Below are 22,349 nucleotides of genomic sequence, written 5' to 3'. Positions count from 1 at the left end.
GGACACGGAAAGTAAGTATCAAAACATGTAAAATGTAAATTCTTTTTAAGTCCATTTTGCCTAAATGTTTTACTTTTTTATATCTTTGTATATTTTGTTCAATAAAAATATCTAAAAAACATGTATTAGGCCTACCTTTTTCATATTTTAACATTTTTGTATTTAATTTACCTCAAAATTGTTCAGTAGCTACAAAAAGGCATATATCATTTGACAGATTAGTAGGGGCGCACCGAAAAAGTCGGTTATGTTATGGTACATACCGTCATCGGTTCGGTACAGCATACAAACTCGGTTCGGTACAACCTATTATAATAATAAACTACTTTCAGTTTACTATCATATTCATTCAACCAAGCACATAAAAGGCTTATCAGATGTTTGTATACGATCTTCATAATTTATTGCTAGGGTAGTGATGCAAAAAAAAAACCATTAGCAGTCCAAAATCCATTAATATTTTATCATGAAAATAATTGTTGTACTCAAGGGTCGTGTAAGAGGGGAGGGGGAGGGTATATGACCTTGAGTGTCCCCGGGGCCTGGCTCGTGAGAGTGATTCATGGTTTTTTGTTTACATCCTACTACCATTCCTTTTGAGAAAAAGACCCTGCAGTTTCAAAAACATTGACTTACAGTTTAAAAACATTGACTTGAGTTGCTAATTAGGGCATTAGTGTCTCTGCATTATGTTGCCAAGTTGGCATTTAATTTTCTTTTCTCTTGATTTAATATAATCTTCTATATATTAATTAGTTAAGAGTTCCTTTTAGGCTACCTAATTAATTGTGATTTAAACAATATCTTGACTTGAGTTTATTGATTTTTAATTTTTTTAATTTATTAGTTATCTAAATCAGTTGTTTTAGATTTCAATCTTTTGCTGTAGGTCTATCTATGCTACTGTATGACTTGATATGTAATTTATACAGTCCTTACTAATTATACCATAAACAAACCATGTGTAAGGTAAATAACCCATGTGTGTGTCAATTACTATTTTAGAGTTTTACAGTAAATCTAAATCAGTTTACACAACATCTTATCTTCAATGAGTTCTCGACTTGTCATGTTGCTTAGCCTATTACTATTTCAGGCCCTTTAAAAAATTATTTTTATGTAAAGCTGTAGGACTACTAATGCCAATAATAGGTAATGTATTTATGATGCTGTAACTAATAATGCTATTGCAAGTGTGAGGTTTTGTACAAGCACAAAAGTTACACCTAAGTTTAGGTGGTTACGAGGGAGGAATGAATGATACATATTGCATTGTGGAAACATAGAAATTTTATTTTGTTCCTTCTTGCAGTTAATGCAATTCCCAAGATGTAAATGAGAAATGAAAATGAAATAATATACATAAATACAATTTTTTCATTTTATTATCAAGTAATAATATAAACACAGATAGAAGATTTAAAAAATCCATTAATAAACAATTTTTGGCTTGACCCAACGCGAACAAAAAAAAGTCTGACCCGCAGACCCCAATAATCAAGTCAAGTACTTAACTTAGCAGTAAAATAGGGGAAGCCTTTATCATTACATTGTTCATTTCTTGACACAATCCCGTTAGAAGGAAAAGGTTTTAATAATGTGTGGGACAGTAATTAATTGTTGTTAGAAAACCACAAATGTAGGAAACTATCCATTTTCGTAGTAATGTCAATGTATTACAATTTAAAATAATGGTTTCAATCTGAGGAGAAAACCGCAAAATTACTGATAGCCGCGTACCGTACCGATTTCGTACCGAGGTACAAGACATTGTACCGTACCAAACCGTACCAACCTTAAATTTTCTGTACCGCAGACCCCTACAGATTATTTTGAAGTTGGTGTCTAAAAAAGGTTCCAATTAAAGTGTGTGATGTGAATCCTGGACCAAAAGACTCAAAAGCAAGCTCCAAGCAATGGAAATGAGGTATCTTAGGAAAATAAAAAATAATAAATGAAAATCGTTATTTGTCATAAGGATACATTACAAATCTTAATCCTCCAAAAAAGAGCCGTTAGGGTTATCGCTGAATCTGAACTTGATGAACATTGTAAACCTCTTTTTGTTTCAATAAAAATTCCTACTATTATTAATCTGTATATCTTTGATTTAACTGTATATGTAATAAATAACACACAAATACTAAAATTCCATTAACACAGATATAATACTAGAAATAAAAATTATACTTCCATTGACTACCACAGGCTCTCAAAACCTATAAATAGCCATGTTGTTGTAGCTCCTAAGGTCTACAATAAACTCATTGGCCTTATCTCAAAATATGATGTCAAACAATTCAAGAGAAAGTTTTATAACTGGTTATTAATAAACCCACTTTAATCACTTAATGAGTTTTTTCTTGCCAAATTGCTTTCTAGATTGTTCTATACACTTAAATACAAATCCCCACACTCTATTAAAATTAATAGTCTCTATAAATTATTCTTCACATTAAAACTATTATTGAAAACTAAAACTCTCTTTTTATCATTAAGATATGATGTTATCAGAAATTATTTTCTATTTTATCTGTTATTTATGTTCAAGGCCAGCTTGAAGGAGAAATTGTTTGTTTAGTTGTTTCTTCTATATATTGTAAAATTTAAGTTTAATTTTATATTTACATCTACTTTAATTTGCTTCATGACAATTTGTAAAATGCAATCTGACCTATCCTATTGTACTTTATTGTACCGAATGGAAATAAATATATTTGATTTGATTTGATTAGATCATCGACAAAGTCAAAATCATGATCATACATCAATTGTCAAACAAAACAAAATCAAAACACTTTTAATATTTAGAAAAAAAAACAATAGGCCTTAATTACTAAAATATGTACATATGACTAAACAAACAATAATAATTAAGGACCTGATAAAGCAACAGGTGAACAGGAGGGTTATGCAATCAAACGTTTATTTGGCCAGATTTAAAAAATCGTTTAGGCTATAAGAAGGGTTGTCTAATAGCCAATTATAAAACAAGAACTTAATTTTTCCTGCAGATAAGCATCAATATTGTGTTTTAAAAGGTTATATAATTTAGTCGATAGCAATGATAGCACTATGTGGCTCTTGCTAGTCTTATTCAGACGATGTGATTCTAACAAGGCACTATTGTTAAATCTGGTATTGTGATTATGATTATTGAATTTTAGGTGATAGGGTTTTTTTTAGATATAAAGGGTAAGATCATAAATAAACAAATTTATTAAAGTTTGAATCTTAAAATCCTTCAAAAGAGGCTTGAAATGCTCGTCTGGCTCCGATCCATTCAAAGCTCTGATAGCCCCCTTCTGTAGGATTAAAATTTCATTAATTCTTCCACACCCAGAATATCAATCCATATCTCATTGCAGACTGAAAATATGCAAAATAAGCTGATCTCAAAAAGAACAAAACTAGAAGGGATAGGATAAGAAATGTTGCAATAAGAAACACTTTAGATGTTAAGCCCTTAACCACCACAATACAGGAACAGCAACTAAAGTGGTTTGGGCATGTTCATCGTATGCCCACAACTCGGCTTCCCAAGATGATGAAAGAGGTCAAAGTTGAAGGAAAGTGCAAGAGAGGTAGACCGAGAAGGAAATGGGAGGACGAGCTAGAGGATGCTCTGCGTGAGAGGGGCAGCTCCATTCGTGAAGCTCTACCACTCACTGCAGACAGAAAGTGATGGAGGCGCCTTGTAACCTTGACACCAACTGGTAGAAGAGGACAGGATTAAGTAAGTAAGTAACTCTATTTCAAGTTTTATTTAATCAAATGTATGACGGTTACTTGAAGTGAAACCACATTGACTCAAGTGGGTTGGCAATTTTAGGGCAAGTTTACAAGTATATGCAGAAGCCTGGTAGGGCATCAGAAAGTGGCAGTAACACCATCTATGAGGCATAGTATGTCCTTTCCACCACTGTTCTCTATTGGTGATTTGGTGAAACACTGCACAACCCTGGACATCGTGTCCACCCAACCTACCGAATCGGACGGAATAACATGACGTCCCGATTGGACTGCGTGGTACTTAACGTGTTAACTTGATACATATTGAGGTTGGAAATATACAATAAGATAGTGGTCAGTTTCTGTTAAGAATTTGTTGCATTACATCCTAATTTTTAATGCATACTTGAACAATTATATAAATTTATTTAATATGGGTAGGCCTAATGAAATTAGAGATTATTTAATGATACTAAAACTTTAGAGCAAGTTGCAATTTTTTTTTCACGATATAGAACATTGGAATGACTAACCTGACTTATTTTTAGAGTTGGGTGTGGTCTTCCTCTTGCGTTTCTTTTTCTCTGATCCTTCAGGAGGTAACTCGTCCTCTGAGACGGCCTCGGTGTCAGGCAGGTCTCCACTGGCTGGCAACTCCTCATCTGACACTGCCTCTGTCTCTAGAGGCTCCTTGTTGACTTCGGCTGGTAACTCGTCCTCAGACACCATCTCTGTGTCTGGCTCCAAGTTCTGGTTCAAGCCATAACAAATTAATAAGACGCTAAAAACTATTTATTTGAATGCAAATAGGTTGAAAATGAGTAAACATTTATTGCTCCAGAATATAGAGTATCAGTGGTATTTTGAGAAGTAATTCCTGGCGACCATATTTTAGTGTAGGCCTACTGGGAACAGTTTATACATACAAGACTAGCATACTACTAGCATACCATCCTTACAACCAAAGGCATGTAGTCAAACTCAAAACCAGTGCTAACTCCAGGTATAATAATAAGCTCGGTGCTCATAGTCTTGAATTGTGTTATATGTTCAATTGTCATTATGAGTGAGCAAGGTAGGCAGCAAAGTAAATAAATATAAATATTGATTCAGTTGTTTTGAACACTAAAAATAAGTTCTGCTGTTCTAAACTAACAGGGGCCAAACCCTGTTCAGATTCAAATTTCTTTAATAATATATAGTTGATATGATGGAAAAATTGCCTCAATCGCGGTTGACATTTTGTGTATTTACGCTTGCAAAAGATGTTGTCATTATAGCCACATATTAATTATCACATATAATTATCACAAGAGATGGATGGATATTTTCAACGGATGCAGGAGATGATAACAAGTTGCCATAATCACAGAAGACTATGGCAATGTTGTTGCTACTACTTTCGTCTATGTTTTTGGTTTCATCGCCAGATTCTTCACCGTTCACGACAACATTGTAGATTTTGTCTACATTCATAGTATATTGCTGAAACCACCAGTTCCAGAACTCACTAGCATTGTCGACGTTCATATCTTCATTTTAGGAAATTTTAGGCAACATACCTAGCCTAATATTGCCAATGTTCGCGATGAAATCAATAGCATTGCTGACGTTTGCAAGATTATCAGTAGAATCTTCAATAATCTTGGCGTTATTACTAACATCGCCAACAGCACATTCATATTGATAACTTTGAGGATATTGCTAGCTTCGGCGAAATTTGTGTTGATATTGGGCTCTTCTGCCATTTACAGCAATATTGTGCGCTTTTCTGACATTTGTGATGATATTGCTCGCTTCAACGTCGTCTGCAGTAATATAAGTTAACTTTGTGCAAACATTAAATAATTGAAGAATCTGTAAATTTAAGTTCAAAATAGGCGTATTTGATTAAACCTGCAAGGTTTGGAATAGCGGAACACATCTGTACCAAGAAACAGCTGTTTTGCAAACTAAAAAAATTAAATTGGACTTTATTTGACAAACAATTTGGAAAAGTAACTATTTGCAATACTATGCGGTTATCACCTGTTTATATAATCTAGTTTAAAGAATAAAAACTCTCCAAATGGCATTTTGCAGCCGAGTACTAAGTCTCACTACGATTAAACTTGTGGATCTGGTGTTGATTTAATTATTTAGACAACAGATTAACTTCAACTACATAACCATACTAAATAGGTTTTTACCACTAATTAATTAGTGGTTACTTCAACCTCTGCATCGTTTTTGTTGCCTATAGAGCAACCATAACCTTTTTTACTGAATACATTGTGTAGGATCTCTCTTCGGTGATTTATTTATTTTGTTATGTGCCACTTTTGATTTTTGAGATTTGAATATGATGTTTCTTTCAAGCTTGTCAAAAAATTGCATTCATATCTTGGATGAAAAATTTTGCAAGGTCTCAATCTTCAAACCTGTGAAACTTACTTCAGGTTCGTGATGAAAAATACAGGGTGTTTGAAAAAGAATCATACGATAAAAAAAAACCATATCTACTCATCTATGAAACTGATTTGACCGAACAAAATACTGTTATAAAGAGGAAGTGCTTGAGTTTCACAGGGTTTCTGCCAGGTTGCAGTAGTGCGCTTCTGTCAACACCCAGCTCAGTAGTTGTCAAAATGGTGTATTCAATAAACGCCCCCAAAATTTAGAATTTTCTCCATGTTATTCTAATGGGGAATAGCATTGAATGTGACCGACTTTGGTATGCTCATCTGAACCGTTTAAAAAACGTGCTAGAGACTTGAAATTTGAAAACGGTGTGGAACGGGCCTTAAATTATCCAGAAAAAATCCAAAAGTCCTATTTTCAAATTTTAACCACACCAAAAATCCAAAATGGCAGACATTTGAAAACGACAAAACAAGTTTTTTTTAAGGGCTATGCAGTAACTTAAAAGCGGTAAGAGCTAAAGATTTAAAAGAATTTTCATGGTCAGGAATTAAATTTTCTACAAGACACTCATAGGGGTTTTCCAAAAATCGTACCCCTTCACCCAAAAAAAATCGCCCTACTTTCAATAATTTGCATTTATTTTCCAATTTTCAATTGTTTTCACAACTTTGATCACTTAATTTTTTGTTGAAAGTTGGACATATGCTGTGCATCTAAAGGGCGCCATATTGAGCACCTGTAAATGGTGTGTAAAAAAACTTAATTAGTTACTCTTTAATATAAAATTAACCTCATGTCCATATGATTACCCTATTAGTTTTCAAATTATGAACCTACAAAATCGGATCATTCTTTTTTAAACACCCTATGAACGGAGAATACATTTATTTTAAGTAGGCCTATAGGCCAAGGCCTACAGATCCGCATTACTAGGTTACTTACACTATCTTGTTTTGCCTCGTCAAGAGAATCTTTTTTTTCTGATTCATCGATCACTTCGTCGATGACAGTCATTTCTTCAAGGGTCTGAGTTTGGGGAAAGGTCTTGTCACATGGTTCATCTTCCATTTTTTCTGGGGGTATCTGTAACAATGAATTAGCTATGAGCTCTATAGAGTTGTTGTCTACATTTAATTTGTCATACGACAGAATGTATATATTTCACTGGTTTTGACCATTCAAGAACTGCTAGCTCCCTTTATTTAAAAGTCATATTCTAGGGGTTGGAAGGAGATGGCAAAAGTGTCTGAACAAAATTCACAATTGATTTTTACTTAACTTGTCTTTACTTCATTGTCCTACAAATAAATCAAACTCGTCCATTTTACTGCATATTAGAATTTGATATGGGCTACATCTAATCGATTAAGTTATTTCACTAAAGTCCAGGTTCACAAAATTTAGGCGGTTCAAGGGAAAGTCCCCCCACCACCTTTTATCGGCTTTATGTATGTTGCAACTGATTGACGTTTTGACAAATCTCAGCTGTTGAGCTATGTTTTAATTGTAGGATCAAGCCGTGGAGGGGATAAATTTCTTTCCCTAAAACCGCCTACATTTTGTGAATGAAGTACAATATTGTACCATAAGGTTATACAGTAGACCCCCTCTTAACCGACCTCGTATTAACCGATAATCGGATTATCCGCCTTAAATCGTAAAATAATACAGTTTGTTTTAACCGACCTTGCTTTTAGAGCAGCTCGGTTTAACCGCCGCTTTCTAGGAATCTCGGCACTTCCGCTCCCACGCTGGGCGATGAGAACTGATCCCTACGCTTATCTCCACAGGATATGACTAAGAATAAGTTATTTTGTGTTTATCACAAAAAATATAGCACAGCCTATTGTCAGTTTGTCATCATCGTTCGTAGCTCGAGCGCATCTGATCTGTTTGTTATCTGTGCGGCAAATTTATAACATCGAAACAACGCAACTTGTTGGGAGGGCAGGGGGGGGTTAACAACTCCAAGGTCAAGATAGTTTTTGTGCCTCGAGCCTCCAGTGAGAGGCTATAAATAAACGTCCTGTCTTGTAACAAAATGGTTGCTTGTATATTTAATTTTTACAAAAGGTTCTGTACTGTATTACGATGGATTTGTAAAGCATCAATTAATAAATTACAGTACTAAAGTTATTAAAATAGGAATTTTATTGACTCTTGCCTAGTATTATAATATATTCCACTGAAAGTAGGCCTATTTGACTTAACCGTGTTTTGTGTTTATTAGTGACTTTTCTATCAATACGAAAAAGGAGATAAGAGTAGTTTATTTTATAAATAATGCAATTATGATTTCAGAATAGTGATTATACAGGGTGTCTCAGACCACCCGGCCGGCTTGTATAGCTCCAATATGAAAGCAAATGGAAACCTAATTGCAACTGGAACCCCCTATTTTGACCCCAAGGAATTCAGCTAAATTATTTTCAACCCCAAAAAAGCACCCCAAAGGGCAGATTTTGGGGGGTTGGGGTGGTTTTTGGGAAATTTTCAAATGTAAAGGGGGGTCGTGTTATACCTCTTTTTAAAGGTCCTTTAGTCCTGAGTATTTTAGTGGAAAAAGATTTAAATTATCTTCATTCATATTTACAGGGTGTTCAAAAACGTACAAAAAATAGACCTTTGAACTACTTTTCACTGTAAAGAGGTGGAATTTCGTGGGGGGTTCAAATTTTTAAAACACTTTAATTGCTAAATGAGCTTTCAAAAAACTCTGGTTTCAACCCTTTTGCTATCTTTTTACTTATGTTACGCATTTTCAAACTTTTTCAAGTTTCAAAAGCTGTTATCTCAAAAATTTCAAATGGCAACATGGGTTTCATTACAAACCACATTGTAGCCCTTAAAATTTGCTATAATTTTTGTATTTAATGTTTTTTGGTATCTTCATTGGTTAAAGAGATATAGCGAAATTAGTGTATTTTAATGTTTTATTAAATGGTTTTCAAAGTGTATGCTGTTGTAAATGTACACGTCTAGGTCTCAATTGAAACTACTTATGTAAAAAAATTAAAATACATTACCCAGATTGTTAAACTTGGAGGATTAATAAAGGAAAGAACACAACTGCAAATATTCTTAGTTATTTTACAATTACAAAGTTCTAATAGTGCTTTGAATGAATACTGTCTATAAATGCTATTGGTAAATAAAAAAAATCATCATGAAATCAATGAGCGTGTGCGTGAAACTGGTCACGTTTGATCAGATAAAACAAATTATAAGGAGCTTACTGGACCTGTACGAGAGGTGAATGCACCTGCGGTAGTAAAATATCAATACAGTACCATAATAGTGGAGAAGAATTACTACGTGCATATAAACAGAGTTGGGGTTTGCATGGATCAAAATGGAAGGCAATTTAAGCATTTGTAGAAGTCCATCGGTATGTAGGCTATTAATGCTGGTTCAAATAAATCATTCATTCAAAGTACTATTAGAGCCATGGAATTGTAAAATAACTTAGAATATTTGCAGTTGTGTTCTTTCCTTTATCAATCTTCCAAGATCAACAATCTGAGTACTATTTTATTTTTTAGACAAAATTAGTTTTAATTGAGACCTAGAGGTGTACATTTACAACAGCATACACTTTGAATACCATTTAATAAAACATTAAAATACACTAATTTCGCTATATCTCTTTAACCAATGAAGATACCAAAAAACATTAAATACAAAAATTATAGCAAATTTTAAGGGCTACAATGTGGTTTGTAATGAAACCCATGTTGCCATTTGAAATTTTTGAGATAACAGCTTTTGAAACTTCAAAAAGTTTGAAAATGCGTAACATAAGTAAAAAGATAGCAAAAGGGTTGAAACTAGAGTTTTTTGAAAGCTCATTTAGCAATTAAAGTGTTTTAAAAATTTGAACCCCCCACGAAATTCCACCTCTTTACAGTGAAAAGTAGTTCAAAGGTCTATTTTTTGTACGTTTTTGAACACCCTGTAAATATGAATGAAGATAATTTAAATCTTTTTCCACTAAAATACTCAGGACTAAAGGACCTTTAAAAAGAGGTATAACACGACCCCCCTTTACATTTGAAAATTTCCCAAAAACCACCCCAACCCCCCAAAATCTGCCCTTTGGGGTGCTTTTTTGGGGTTGAAAATAATTTAGCTGAATTCCTTGGGGTCAAAATAGGGGGTTCCAGTTGCAATTTGGTTTCCATTTGCTTTCATATTGGAGCTATACAAGCCGGCCGGGTGGTCTGAGACACCCTGTATAATTCCAAATGAATAGCACTTCATTATGTTATGATTTTAGGGATTGTCCGTTTTATCCGACCTTTTGAGTTATCCGACCTAGGTCCGGTCCCATTAGGGTCGGTTAAGAGGGGGTCTACTGTATTGTAAATTAATTTGACAGAACACCCAATAGTATTTAATAACTTATGTAGTAATGTAGGCTATGTAATAAAAATATGTAACCAGTATTTAGGATTTTTAGCACAATATCCTAAGCAGTCCTAAATTTTGTGATCAGAGTATATAATATTGTGCCTTTACCCTAGATCTGGCAAATACTGAAATCCTGTGGTGTCAGAGTTTTTTTGTGCACTTGGTACTTGTAATTAACTTACTTTATGCTATAAAATATTTATTTTGGAAAAAAAGTATATACATATATTATTATTATTATTATTATTATTATTATTTTATGGCCAGCATTGGACCACTTAAGTCAATATAATGGTTAGATTCTTTTTAAATTCTGTCTCTTCTTCTTGTCCGCCCAATACTTCTTCATTCTTTCCGACCGTTGTTTTCTTTCTTCTTCCGAAACCACTCTTCCTTGTCTCTGATTGTTTGCTCCTATTGGCAGGATGATATTTCTGTCTTTGAGTACTGCAAGCGCCTCTGACTTATTTTCCAAATCTTCTAATGATATTTTCCACCTTCTCATGTCCTCCTTAATCTCTGTAATCCACCTAAAGTCACTCTTGCTATTCCACAACTCGTCAATTATTTTCTTGCTTATTCTATTTTCCGGTGTCCTTAAAAGCTGTCCTATGAATGAAATTCTTTTCTTTTTAATTATACTTGTCAATGGCTCTATTTCCTTATATACAGTTTTATTAGAGGCCAGTCTCCAAACTCCATCTTTTTGATATTTTTTGTTCATACATGTTCTGATGATTCTTCTTTCTATTTTTACTATTTTATCTATTGCTACAGTGTTAGTTGTTTTAAATATAGTTTCACTTGCATATGTTATTTGTGGAAGTAGCCTATAACTGCTTTGTAGTGTTTCAATTTTGTTGCTATTGATAGGCATTTTTTGTTGTATGTGTTTTTAGTAATAGGTTGCACTGGGATCAATTTATTAATTCTATTTTGCCATGATGGATTTTCTTTAAGATTGTATGTTATAACTTCACCTAAGTATTTGAAATTTTCTACAATTTTGATGCAATGTTCTCCAATTATGATTTTGTTAGCCAATGGTGGTTTTGTTAACATTATTTCAGTTTTCTCAAAAGAAATTTTTGGACCTATGCTCTGGGCTATTTCCTGAAGTGGTTTTATTTGTTGCTTGGTTTCTTGGATGTTATTCGCTAGAAGAGCTAGATCGTCAGCAAATCCTAAACAGTTTAACTTTATGTCATCTTTGTTGGCGAATTTCCCTATAGGGAAGTAGCTATTACCGTAGGTCTCATGGTAAGACTTAGGCCCGGGACCGATTTACTTTTTCATTTTAATGTCCCCAGAGGCCAAAATACCATTCGTTCAAATTTTTATATATGTATATATATATATAGATATATATATATATATATATATATATATAGATTTATATATATATATGTGTGTCCGTGAACATGATAACTTGAGTAATTTTTATCCGATTTTGATAAAATTTGGTTTGAAGGTGTAAGGCGGGATAAACTTGAATGAGTTCGCGATCCAGCATGATCGGACCATGGGAACAGGGTTTTATGGGGGGGTTTTATGGGGTAAAAATTGGTTTTTCTCACTTCTTACCCTCAAAACACAAAATTTCCCAATTTTTCTCTAAACCTTCTTAAAGAGCTTAAAAAAACAAACAATTCAGTATATCATTGTGTTTTTGTACGGTTATTGGTTACGGAGAAAACTAAAAAAATGGTAAATTTAAAATTCCCATGTTATTCTTATGGAGAATATTGTAAAATGTTGTAGTTTGCTTGTTTATGGATATATTTTGATCAAACTTGGCAAATTTATTTTATAGTAAGCTATCAATATTTTACTAAAAACACACTACTTTATTAGTTTCCTTGTAGCAGCAAACCTAGGTACTCGTTAAACCTAATGTTATTTAAATAGATCAATTAAAAATCAATTCGGCCAAATGGAAATTCGCTTAGACGGCAGGTTTGCTGCGGCGGGGGTATTTGTTCCAACAGTAATATCTTTTGGGTTTGTTTTAAGCCATCCCCTCATAATGTATTCAAGTGCACAATTAAAAAAAGTGGTGAAAGGCCATCTCCCTGTCTCAAACCAGTTTTGACCAGGAAAGGTTCTGATATTTCTCCTCTAAATTTAATTTTATTGGAGGTATTTGTCAAGGTAAGTTCTATAAGTTTTATTAATTTTGGGTGGAGTCCGAAATGTCCGAGAATCTTTAACAATGATGGTCTATGGATGGAATCGTAAGCTTTCTTAAAATCTACAAATGTTATTGAAAGAAGTTTGTTTCGTTTTCTGTAGTAATCCATAATCAATTTCAGCGTAATTATTTGTTCTGCACAGCTCCTCCAAGGTCTGAAGCCTCCTTGGTATTCTCCTAGTTCATTATCAAGTTGTTCCTTAATCCTATTGTATAAAATTTTTGAAAAAATCTTATATGTGCAATCCAAAAGTGAAATTCCTCTATAGTTATCCGGGTTGCTCTTATCTCCTTTCTTGTGAAGTGGATTGATTACGGCTGTGGTCCAATGCTCTGGGAATTTCTCGGTTATCCAGATTTTTTGTAATATCATATGTAGAGATGTTTTTGTTGATTTGCCCGTATACTTTCACATTTCTGGATAAATTTGATCCTCACCAGATGCTTTATAATTTTTCATATCTTTTAGTGCTAATTCTACTTCTTGTATTGTAGGTGGGTTTAAATTTTCTGGATTTGTTTTTATGGGAGTGTTCGTATTTATTGTTAAAAGATGTTTAGGTTCTTCGCAGTTTAATAGTTTATTAAACGCTTCTGCCATAATTTCTGCATTCTCCTTGTTATTATGGGCAATTTTTCCATCTTTGTTTTTCAATAGCAATGTAGGAGGGGTGTAACAACTTAACTGTTTATTGAATGATTTGAAATAATCTCTAGAATTTGTTTTGAAGTAGTTTTCTTCTATTGATTTCAAAAGATTCTTTTGATATTGTCGCTTTGCATTCCGGATAATTTTGGAGCATTTCTTCCTGATGTTTTTAAGATTTGTGGCATTTTCTTCTGACTTTTAATTTTGAAATCTTACCCAGGCTTTATGTCTTTCTTCAAGAGCCTTGTCACATTCTGTGGTCCACCAAGCATGTTTCTTACGTCGATTCAGTGGGGCTACTTCTTCAGCATGTTGTTTTAAGATTGGTTTTAATTCTTCTAAATTATCAGTTAACTTTATTTCTTGTGTCATGTTCTTATATTGTTCATTTTTTATTAATTTACGTGGGTCATATTTTCTTTTATTCTCATTTACATTTTGTCTCCTTTTTCTTAATGGGGTGAATTTAATTTTAATTTTCACTAGATAATGATCTGAGCCTGTATCAACTCCTCTTAACACCTTAACATTTTGAATTTCTTTATGAAAGGATTTGTCCATGCATACATGGTCCAGCTGCCATTCTCCTTTGGTCCAATCAGGATGTTTCCATGTTTTTAGTTTACTTGGTTTTCTTTTAAAATATGTGGATTTATTGATATGTCCATGCGTTCTGCAGATTTCAACTAGTCTCTGTCCATTTCTATTGGTTTGTTTCTGAGGGGCATATTTTCCAATTACATCCCTGTATTTCTTTTCTTTTCCCAACTGTGCGTTGAAATCTCCAATTAATATCTTAACGTGTTTCTTGTTAATTTGGTTTATTGTCTGATCCAAAAGATCCCAGAAATCTTCTACTTCTTCCATAGTTTTTGTAAGAAAGTTTTTCTCATTTGTAGGGGCATGAGCATTAATAATAGTGTAAATTTTATTTGTTGTTTTTAACGTCAAGGTTGCAATCCATGGTGAAACAGCATTAAAATCAACTATTGAATCTATTACTTTCAAACATACTATGAATCCTGTTCCAAATTGGGGGCACTGTTTCATTACTTTATTTCCTGGTTTTCCATTGTAAATCCTATATCCTTGAGATTCAAAATAAATGGATCTTCTGTTGTATTCCTCATTTCTTGAAGTCCCGCTATAATGATCTTTTGTTTGTCTAGTTCATTCGTTAAGTTCTTGAGCTTACCAGTCTTCAGTAGAGAGTTTATGTTATGTGTCGCAATGTAGTTTACTTGTTTGTGTTTTATTTTGTTTGTACCATTGTGATTAGAGTCAAGTGGTTTCAAGTAATTTGTTTCATGTGAGCCTTTTAGTTGGCTACCCACCAAATCCGATGTAGCCTTCTCCTTCCCAAAGGGGTTGGATGGTGGAAGTTTTCTTCTAAAAGAAAATTATACATAAATATACATATATAAAATATGCATATACATATAAATATATACATATATATATATGTGTATATATATACATATATATACATATATATATATATATATATATATGTATAAAAATATACATATATACATATATAAATTTTCTTTTTCAGTAATGAATGTGGCATGTACTGATATAAAAAGGTTTTGTTTTCGGCAATCCGTTTGTGCACAGCACAAAAAAGTTTACAAATCTTTGGTTTTTTCAAATTACAAATTTTGAAAGCAACCCAAAATTATACTCAAAAGAAATATTTATTTAAATTTTATTCAAATGTAAAAGTTGTAGCAAATTTAATTCCCTATGTCAAAATATTGATTTATTTAAAATGCTCCAAAAAATAACAAATTTATGGATTTTTTCCAAAACTATGTTTTTTTTTTCCTAAAAAATTCATTTGAATGTCATCTGAGGTAAATAAATTTGATAGTTCGTGAAAGAAAATCAAAAATTAAATGTATACTTTTATACCTTATCATTTATAAAATGACTAAGTGATTGACGTCAAAAAGTAAAACTTGAACTTTAGTTTTATAAAAACATAAATTTTTGGGCATTTTCAAAAGGGTGTAACATTTTTATTAGAACTTTTGGATCATGGAATTCTGATTGCTATGGCAACACTTGCAGTTCTTTTTGATTTGCAGTTGTTGATTTGTTTTTCTATAGATTGAAAAAACTGCTGTTTTTGTTGTGAGTTGTGTCTCTCGCCACAAGTTTAATGAGTTTAACTACAGTAGACTCCCTCTTATCCGGACACCTTTTAATCAGATATCAGTATAACTCGACTACACTCGGCGGAAATTACATCTCTTTAACCGGACAAATTTTATCGGCACATCGGTTTAACCGGACTAGATCGGAAGGAAGTGGGCTGTACTGAAACGAATGTTCTCATGGGAAAGATTTGTGACAAGTGATCATGTGTCTAAATACAATGCTCTCCTAAATTTATGTAAAATATTTGGGTTACATAACGAGTTTTTGGGGACGTCGGTTTAACTGGAAAACCCGTTATCCGGACTGGCCTCGGTCACAAGGAGTCCGCATAAGAGGGAGGGAGTCTACTGTAGGTCTTTTTTTTAATGATGTTTGTGACAACATAATAGTTTCAGGAGATAGTGTTTTATATATGGAAAGGAATCCCCAGAACATCATCTTGTTAAATGTATATGTATCAGAGTTTACAACATTTACGCTTTACAACAGTTTTCTGGCTTTAATTTGTCGTAAATACTCAACATGTCATAGTGGTCCATTAATGGATCCTGCCAGTTCACAGTTAAAAAATAGTGGTCCATTTTTGGACCGTTGCCAGACAGAGGGTTCAAGTTATATTGTAAATTAATTTGACAAAATACCCAATAGTATGCAATAATGTATGTAGTAAAGTGTGTAATAATATTATTACAAAACAGTAGCCTATTTGACATTGTTGGAACTATTTCCAAACAGTCAAATCTAGTGCTTTTTTGTACTACTTACTATGTGATTTTCATCAAAGATTCATATGAATTATTCTTTATAGACATGATTTTGTAAGGCTATGCAACCAATATTGGTTGAGTTTACAATGGAATTGCCAAAGTTTGAGTTTAGCATGTTAGAATCAGGGGATCTCTTCTACAGTTCCTCTCACAATTTTTATCATAAATCAAAAACGTTGAACCTTAATACCAAACAGGGCTTGATATTTGCCATCTATTTAAACGCAGGCATCTTTGACAAACAAGATTTAAAATAATTTAAATTCACGTTTTCAGTTCTACATGTGTAAAGGAATAGGTTTAAATGTTGTGCAGTTTATAAATTACTTTTAAGCAGTTGAATAAAAAACAAAAGACATAACGTACCTTAAAATTTAGGGTTTTAAATACCGGTAGGCCATGATTATGATTGTTCTCTAGCATCTGAATATACCTGAGCTAAAACCTACGAGGAACTATACACTTCTACCATCCCCTCCAGACGACAAAAATAATTAAATTAGCAACATGAGAATTTGTTAAAATTCATTGGAGATACACCCAAAACCAAACCTATGCTATAGGGAGTAATATACCTCTTGAACATCATCAGAATCACTTTCCACTTCTTCTACAACAGTGAATTCCTCTGGAATTTGAATTTCTTCTTCTTGTTTCTTATCTTCAACCTCTTCATTATCCCCTGTGGAAAAGCTGGTTCGAACACGAAGTGGCCTACTTGGTGGTGTAGTTATAGTTGGGGGAGGAGCTTCATCTAGCTCAGGCACATCATCTAAAACATTTTCAGCATACTAAGTAATCAAATATGGTTAGCTGAACAAAATGATTCAATTTCATTAGTAAACTTATTGGTACAAAGGCCAAGCAATACCTAATCAATACCTACCATAAACATAGTAAATATTACTGTAAAATGCCATATTGTTTTATTGATGGAATTCTACTTTTATTTCTGTGTTATTTATAATTTGTTTAACTATTAGGGGTCTGTTCTGCGGTACAGAAAATTAAGGGTAGATAGGGTACATTGTATAGTAAGTAGCCTACATAGGTTCTCCAGTACGTGTACGATGTTACCGGTATCCAAACAAATTTATTTAGGATTGCATTTAAACTATAATTTTTAATTTTAATACATTGACATTACTACTAATGTGAATCGAATGGCTACTATCCATCAATAATAACCACACATTATTAAACCTTTTAGTCCTAACAGGATTGTGTAAAGAAAGAAAAAAATTTTCAATAAAAGATTTAATCTGTTTCATGTCTAAGATAACTCTTAGCATAGCCATTGTATAGAGGTTTTAAAATTAGGTTAAAGCATGTTTGGGAACTTAACACATTGAGTGCGAGCCGGCCACCAAGGACCGGCCGCGGGACGCACGCCAAGATGCCGCTGAAATAAATCAGTCAGTGTGGCGCAATCTTTGTGGAAAGGACTGGAATTATTTTGTGTGCATTGGTAGCATACTGTGCGTTTCGCCGACCGTTCCTGCGGACTGGACTGGTGCTGGTACCCAGAGACCGATAAATTCCCACTTGCACAGTTTATTGACTTTGGACATATATTGATGTACCGGTATTTCTTTTGTGTTTTTACTTTTTATACTACACAAAAAGGTATTTTATTTATAAAATCTGAAGAATAGGTAATCCACTTTAAAACTTAAATAAATCCTCTGGTAGAAAGCACTATTTTGTTTGTAGAACCTTTTATTGCCGATTATCTTGATAGTGACTTTGACTTTCTATAATTAAAACTTATTTAGTCTAGCTTGAAAAATAACTATGCACCTGGCCTAGATAGGGTTCCCTATGAGTTTTTTTAAGAAAGCCCAAGACCTATTTTTGACTGCACTACTTGGTATATATAATTCAAATTTTTTGGAATAAGGTCATACCATAAATCTTGGTAAAATATTGATAGAAATGCTAAATAATGGATTTAAAAATTGGGTCAATGATAGCCACATTTTTTTGAAGTTTCAGACAAAACTATTCCACTATAGATAATACTTTTAATTTGGCATCGATGGATGATGATATTAAACTATGTATGGCGGAGAAAGGTGGCAATCAATACTATTGGTAGAAGATCAATGAAATTAAAACTTTTATCAATCGGCGTCCCAAATCATGTTTTAGATGTAATTTTGAGGGAGCTATTATTGTAACACGTCTGCAGCGGTTTGGTGTAAGAGAGACATTTTAAATGAGTTTGAAAACAAAGCTACAAAACTAGCTTAAGGCAAGGATGTATAGGAAGTCCTTTCCTGTTTAGCTTATATTCATAAACGATTTGCCAGAGGTGCTGTAGGTGGCTGTAATTTCGGTGGTGTGCGTTCAGAGTAAATGTTTTCATGTATGCAGACAACACTGTGCTGCTCCCCTCCATAGCAATAGGGCTACAATTGATGATTAAAAACTTGGGAGTATTTAAATTTAAAATCAGTGCAACCTGGAACCTGGAACCTTACACTGATTCTGTTGAAATCCAAAATAATGGATTTCAGGAAAGGTGGTAGATTATTGGTACATGATTGAAGGGGGTATAAGGGCAAACAGGTTAAAGTGTTTAATAGCAGGGTGTCCACAAAAGATTTGTCATTAATTTCCATGACTTTCCATGACTATCCATGACCATTTACCATTGATTTCCATGACTCACAAACTTTACACGCAAATTATAATATAACATACACACACAAATAATCTTGCCTTGACATGTTATTTTGCAGAAAATACTGAATATGTAATAACAGATAACAATGGAGTACAATAGGTACAACAATGAACTAAAACAAACCGAAAACTCATAAAATAATACAACTGTAATAAATTGAATTGTCGAACATTTGTGAAAAATCCTGAAAAATGCTACAACAGTCCGGGTTACGGCTGGCTAGAGCATTGAATGGTCCCCTCAAATCCATCCATAATTGGAAATTTCCATGACTTTCCATGACTTCTTGCCTATTTCCCTGACTTTCAATGACCAAAACTTTTTTCCATGACTTTCCATGACTATCCCTGACTTTCCAGAATGTGGACACCCTGAATAGTTATAAATATTTGGGAATGTTATTTGGTACAACAAAAATGTCATTGGAAAAACATTTCATAGAGAAGAGGCTAACTAAATGCAATAAATTCAGTATGGCAAAGGCTGGTAGACAACAACAAAGTTCCGCTGCAAATTAAAATATCATGTTTCAAATATATTCTCAGAGCTATATATTTTTTTGAAGAACATTGAAATTGTTTACACTGATCGTCATTTTAAATAATCCTGAATTAGGTTTAAAAAGTTTATACCGTACCTAATGTATCAGATGAAAACTTACTGTAAAGCCTAAGCATATTTTTAATTAACTGTTGTGTATTAGTGTGCTCACGATTAGTAAAATTATTGAAAGCAAATAACAAATTTCAAACAATATTACTCTACTTGTCTAAAGATCCAAATAGAAACCGTTCATAATTCAATTAGTCTGGTGTCTTAAGTTTTCCTCTGGTTAAAATTTCTTACTTGAATTAGAAGAATCCTTCACAGATTCATTCGTAGATCCTCCTTTTGTTGCAGAATCAACTTCACCATTTAAATCTTCTTCTTCAATCTTGGTTGAATCCTGTAGACAATTCCAAATTAAAACTGTCAGTGATAACATTTTATCAAGTCATGGACAATTAAAAACATAATTTAAGAATAATGAAATTTTCATATTATGGAATTTGTCAAAGATATCATTGTTGTAGCAACTCCACCATAAGCCTATTGCGGTCACACATAGGAATTAAGTGAGATTCCCAAAGAGAATTTGTAAGAGAATGAGGCAACAAAGACTGCTTACTTTGATATGAAGAGGTCAAGTGTTTTGTTTGAGTTTTGGCAGTTCTCTCAAAATGTAATATTTAAGAAGAGAGTGTGCGAGTAGTATTTTGAGTTAGTGATTTTGAGTTGTATTTCTTAAAGAAATTACAAATAAAAATGGTTGTCTCTCATCTACTGTCTAGTGAATTTATGAGTCGGTTTGAGTCAAGTCGAGTTTACAAGAAACCCACCGGATTCGATCTTTTTTTTTTGATGACTGTTATTTGTTTTAAAATAAAGCCTGTAATACTTCGTAATTGCTCGAATTGGAGCAACAGATACACTAGTTCACTTTATATTGTTACTACATACATTTATCAAAAACAACGGTAACTAACTTCCAATGCAAATAAATGTATGTTTTCACGTCATAACTTTAAAAATATACTTTTTTAGATTTTTTATTTGATATACCTCATTGGGAAGATGGAAATAAAACAAAATATAAGAGATGCTTTTCAAAAGATAATGTAAACCTATTTCTTGAATCACTTAAAAGTGAAAACTGGAATGAAGTTTATTTTTCATGTGTGGAGAAGAAGCTAGAGTAACAAAAAACAAGGAGTTGAAGAAATATGTTAAAGAGAAAAACAAGTTATATAGGAAACTGTTAAAAGAGTCAAAAACCAATTTTTATAATAAGCAGATAAATGAATCAGAAAATGTCATTAAAACAACTTGGAAAATAGTAAATACTGAGGTTGGAGTTCTGCCCAAAAACAAACTATTGAAAGAAACTAACTTGCTCAATGACTAGGCCTATTTAGAATCACATGGTTTATATAATTAATTAAATCACGTGTATGATTGTTTTATCTTAAAAAAAACATGTTTCTGTAAACACAGTTAATAATAAAGTTTAACAACTATTAATCAATTATATTTTCTTTCTTTATTTAAAAGGTTATGGGCCCAGCACGCTTCCACTGCGTTACATTGTCAACCACAGAAGCAGAGTTCGTTGCTGCGAGTGAGGCTTCTAAGCAAATTGTATGGTTGAAAACTATGTTGGGTGAGATATATGGTCCAGAAATCAAGGCTGTTCTTTTTGTAGACAACGCTGGAGCTGTTCGACTAGCTAGGAATGCTGGAGAGTTTCATAAGCGGTCAAAACACATTCATATGAGATACCAGTATGTACGTGAGCAATGTCTTGCAGGTACATTTGATGTACGTCACGTGTCTGGGAATGACCAACTAGCTGATTTCCTAACGAAAGGCCTACCAGTGTCCAGATTGAAAACCCTGTTGGAGCGTGTTAGTTTGAGGGCATATTGAAAGAAACTAACTTGCTCAATGACTAGGCCTATTTAGAATCACATGGTTTATATAATTAATTAAATCATGTGTATGATTGTTTTATCTTAAAAAAAAACATGTTTCTGTAAACACAGTTAATAATAAAGTTTAACAACTATTAATCAATTATATTTTCTTTCTTTATTTAAAACAAACAAAATCTAGAATTGACTGTAGATAGTAAGAATGTATCTGATGTTTTAGTTATAAGTAATTTGTTAAACAATTATTTTATAAACTGTATAAAAGATCCTAAACAAAACCAGATATAGAACCTAGTGTACAGAAAAATAGTCTTTCAAGTAGTCTCTTTCCTCATTTTCAGACTTTTCGCTGTGAGACCACGGATGAAAACGAAATTATTAAAATATTAGATTCTTTAAAAAATAAGCAATCATATGGGTTTGATGAAATTCCTGTAACTATAATATTATCTACAAAAATACACCTATGTAAAATCTTAGGTTATCTGGTCAACTCTTCTTTAATATCTGGCATTTTTCGTACCTATACATAAAAAAGATTCTACAAAAGACATGTCAAATTATCGTCCAATTTCGATTCTGCCATCTTTTTCAAAAATTTTTGAACAAGTCATGTACAGAAGATTATTCCAATTCTTAGAAAATTCAAACATTCTAGATATGTCCCAGCACGGTTTTCGGCCTGGAAAATCGGTTTTCACTGCAGCCGTTTCATTTATTGAATCCATCATAGAGTCCATAGATAAAGGGGGGAACGTAGTGGGCATCCGGACTAATGTGGCGGACGTCCGGTCGAGGACGTCCGACTATCGAGAGTCGAGCAAATACACAGTACTGTATATAGCAGTTTTTCAATTTAGTTCCAGGTCCACAG

At 33.1% G+C, this 22,349-nt stretch overlaps 1 protein-coding gene across 1 annotated transcript in view; it reads right to left on the bottom strand.

Moving 5' to 3' along the window:
- LOC128983896 (pre-mRNA-processing factor 39) overlaps positions 1-22,349 on the bottom strand; it is a 91,766-nt gene that overhangs the window by 55,204 nt on the left and 14,213 nt on the right. Inside the window, exons 3-6 of the mRNA XM_054403156.1 lie at positions 19,851-19,950; positions 16,891-17,087; positions 7,078-7,218; positions 4,266-4,482 (exon numbers count right to left, since the gene is read on the bottom strand). Of these exons, the coding sequence (XP_054259131.1) occupies positions 4,266-4,482; positions 7,078-7,218; positions 16,891-17,087; positions 19,851-19,950 (655 nt within the window). The remainder of the gene's footprint in view (positions 1-4,265; positions 4,483-7,077; positions 7,219-16,890; positions 17,088-19,850; positions 19,951-22,349) is intronic.

Source organism: Macrosteles quadrilineatus, unplaced genomic scaffold (assembly GCF_028750875.1).
Source record: "Macrosteles quadrilineatus isolate MER2022 unplaced genomic scaffold, UCM_ALF_1.0 Scaffold_1__1_contigs__length_201487025, whole genome shotgun sequence".
Classification (NCBI taxonomy): domain Eukaryota; kingdom Metazoa; phylum Arthropoda; class Insecta; order Hemiptera; family Cicadellidae; genus Macrosteles; species Macrosteles quadrilineatus.
This window is presented reverse-complemented; position numbering and strand designations above follow the sequence as displayed.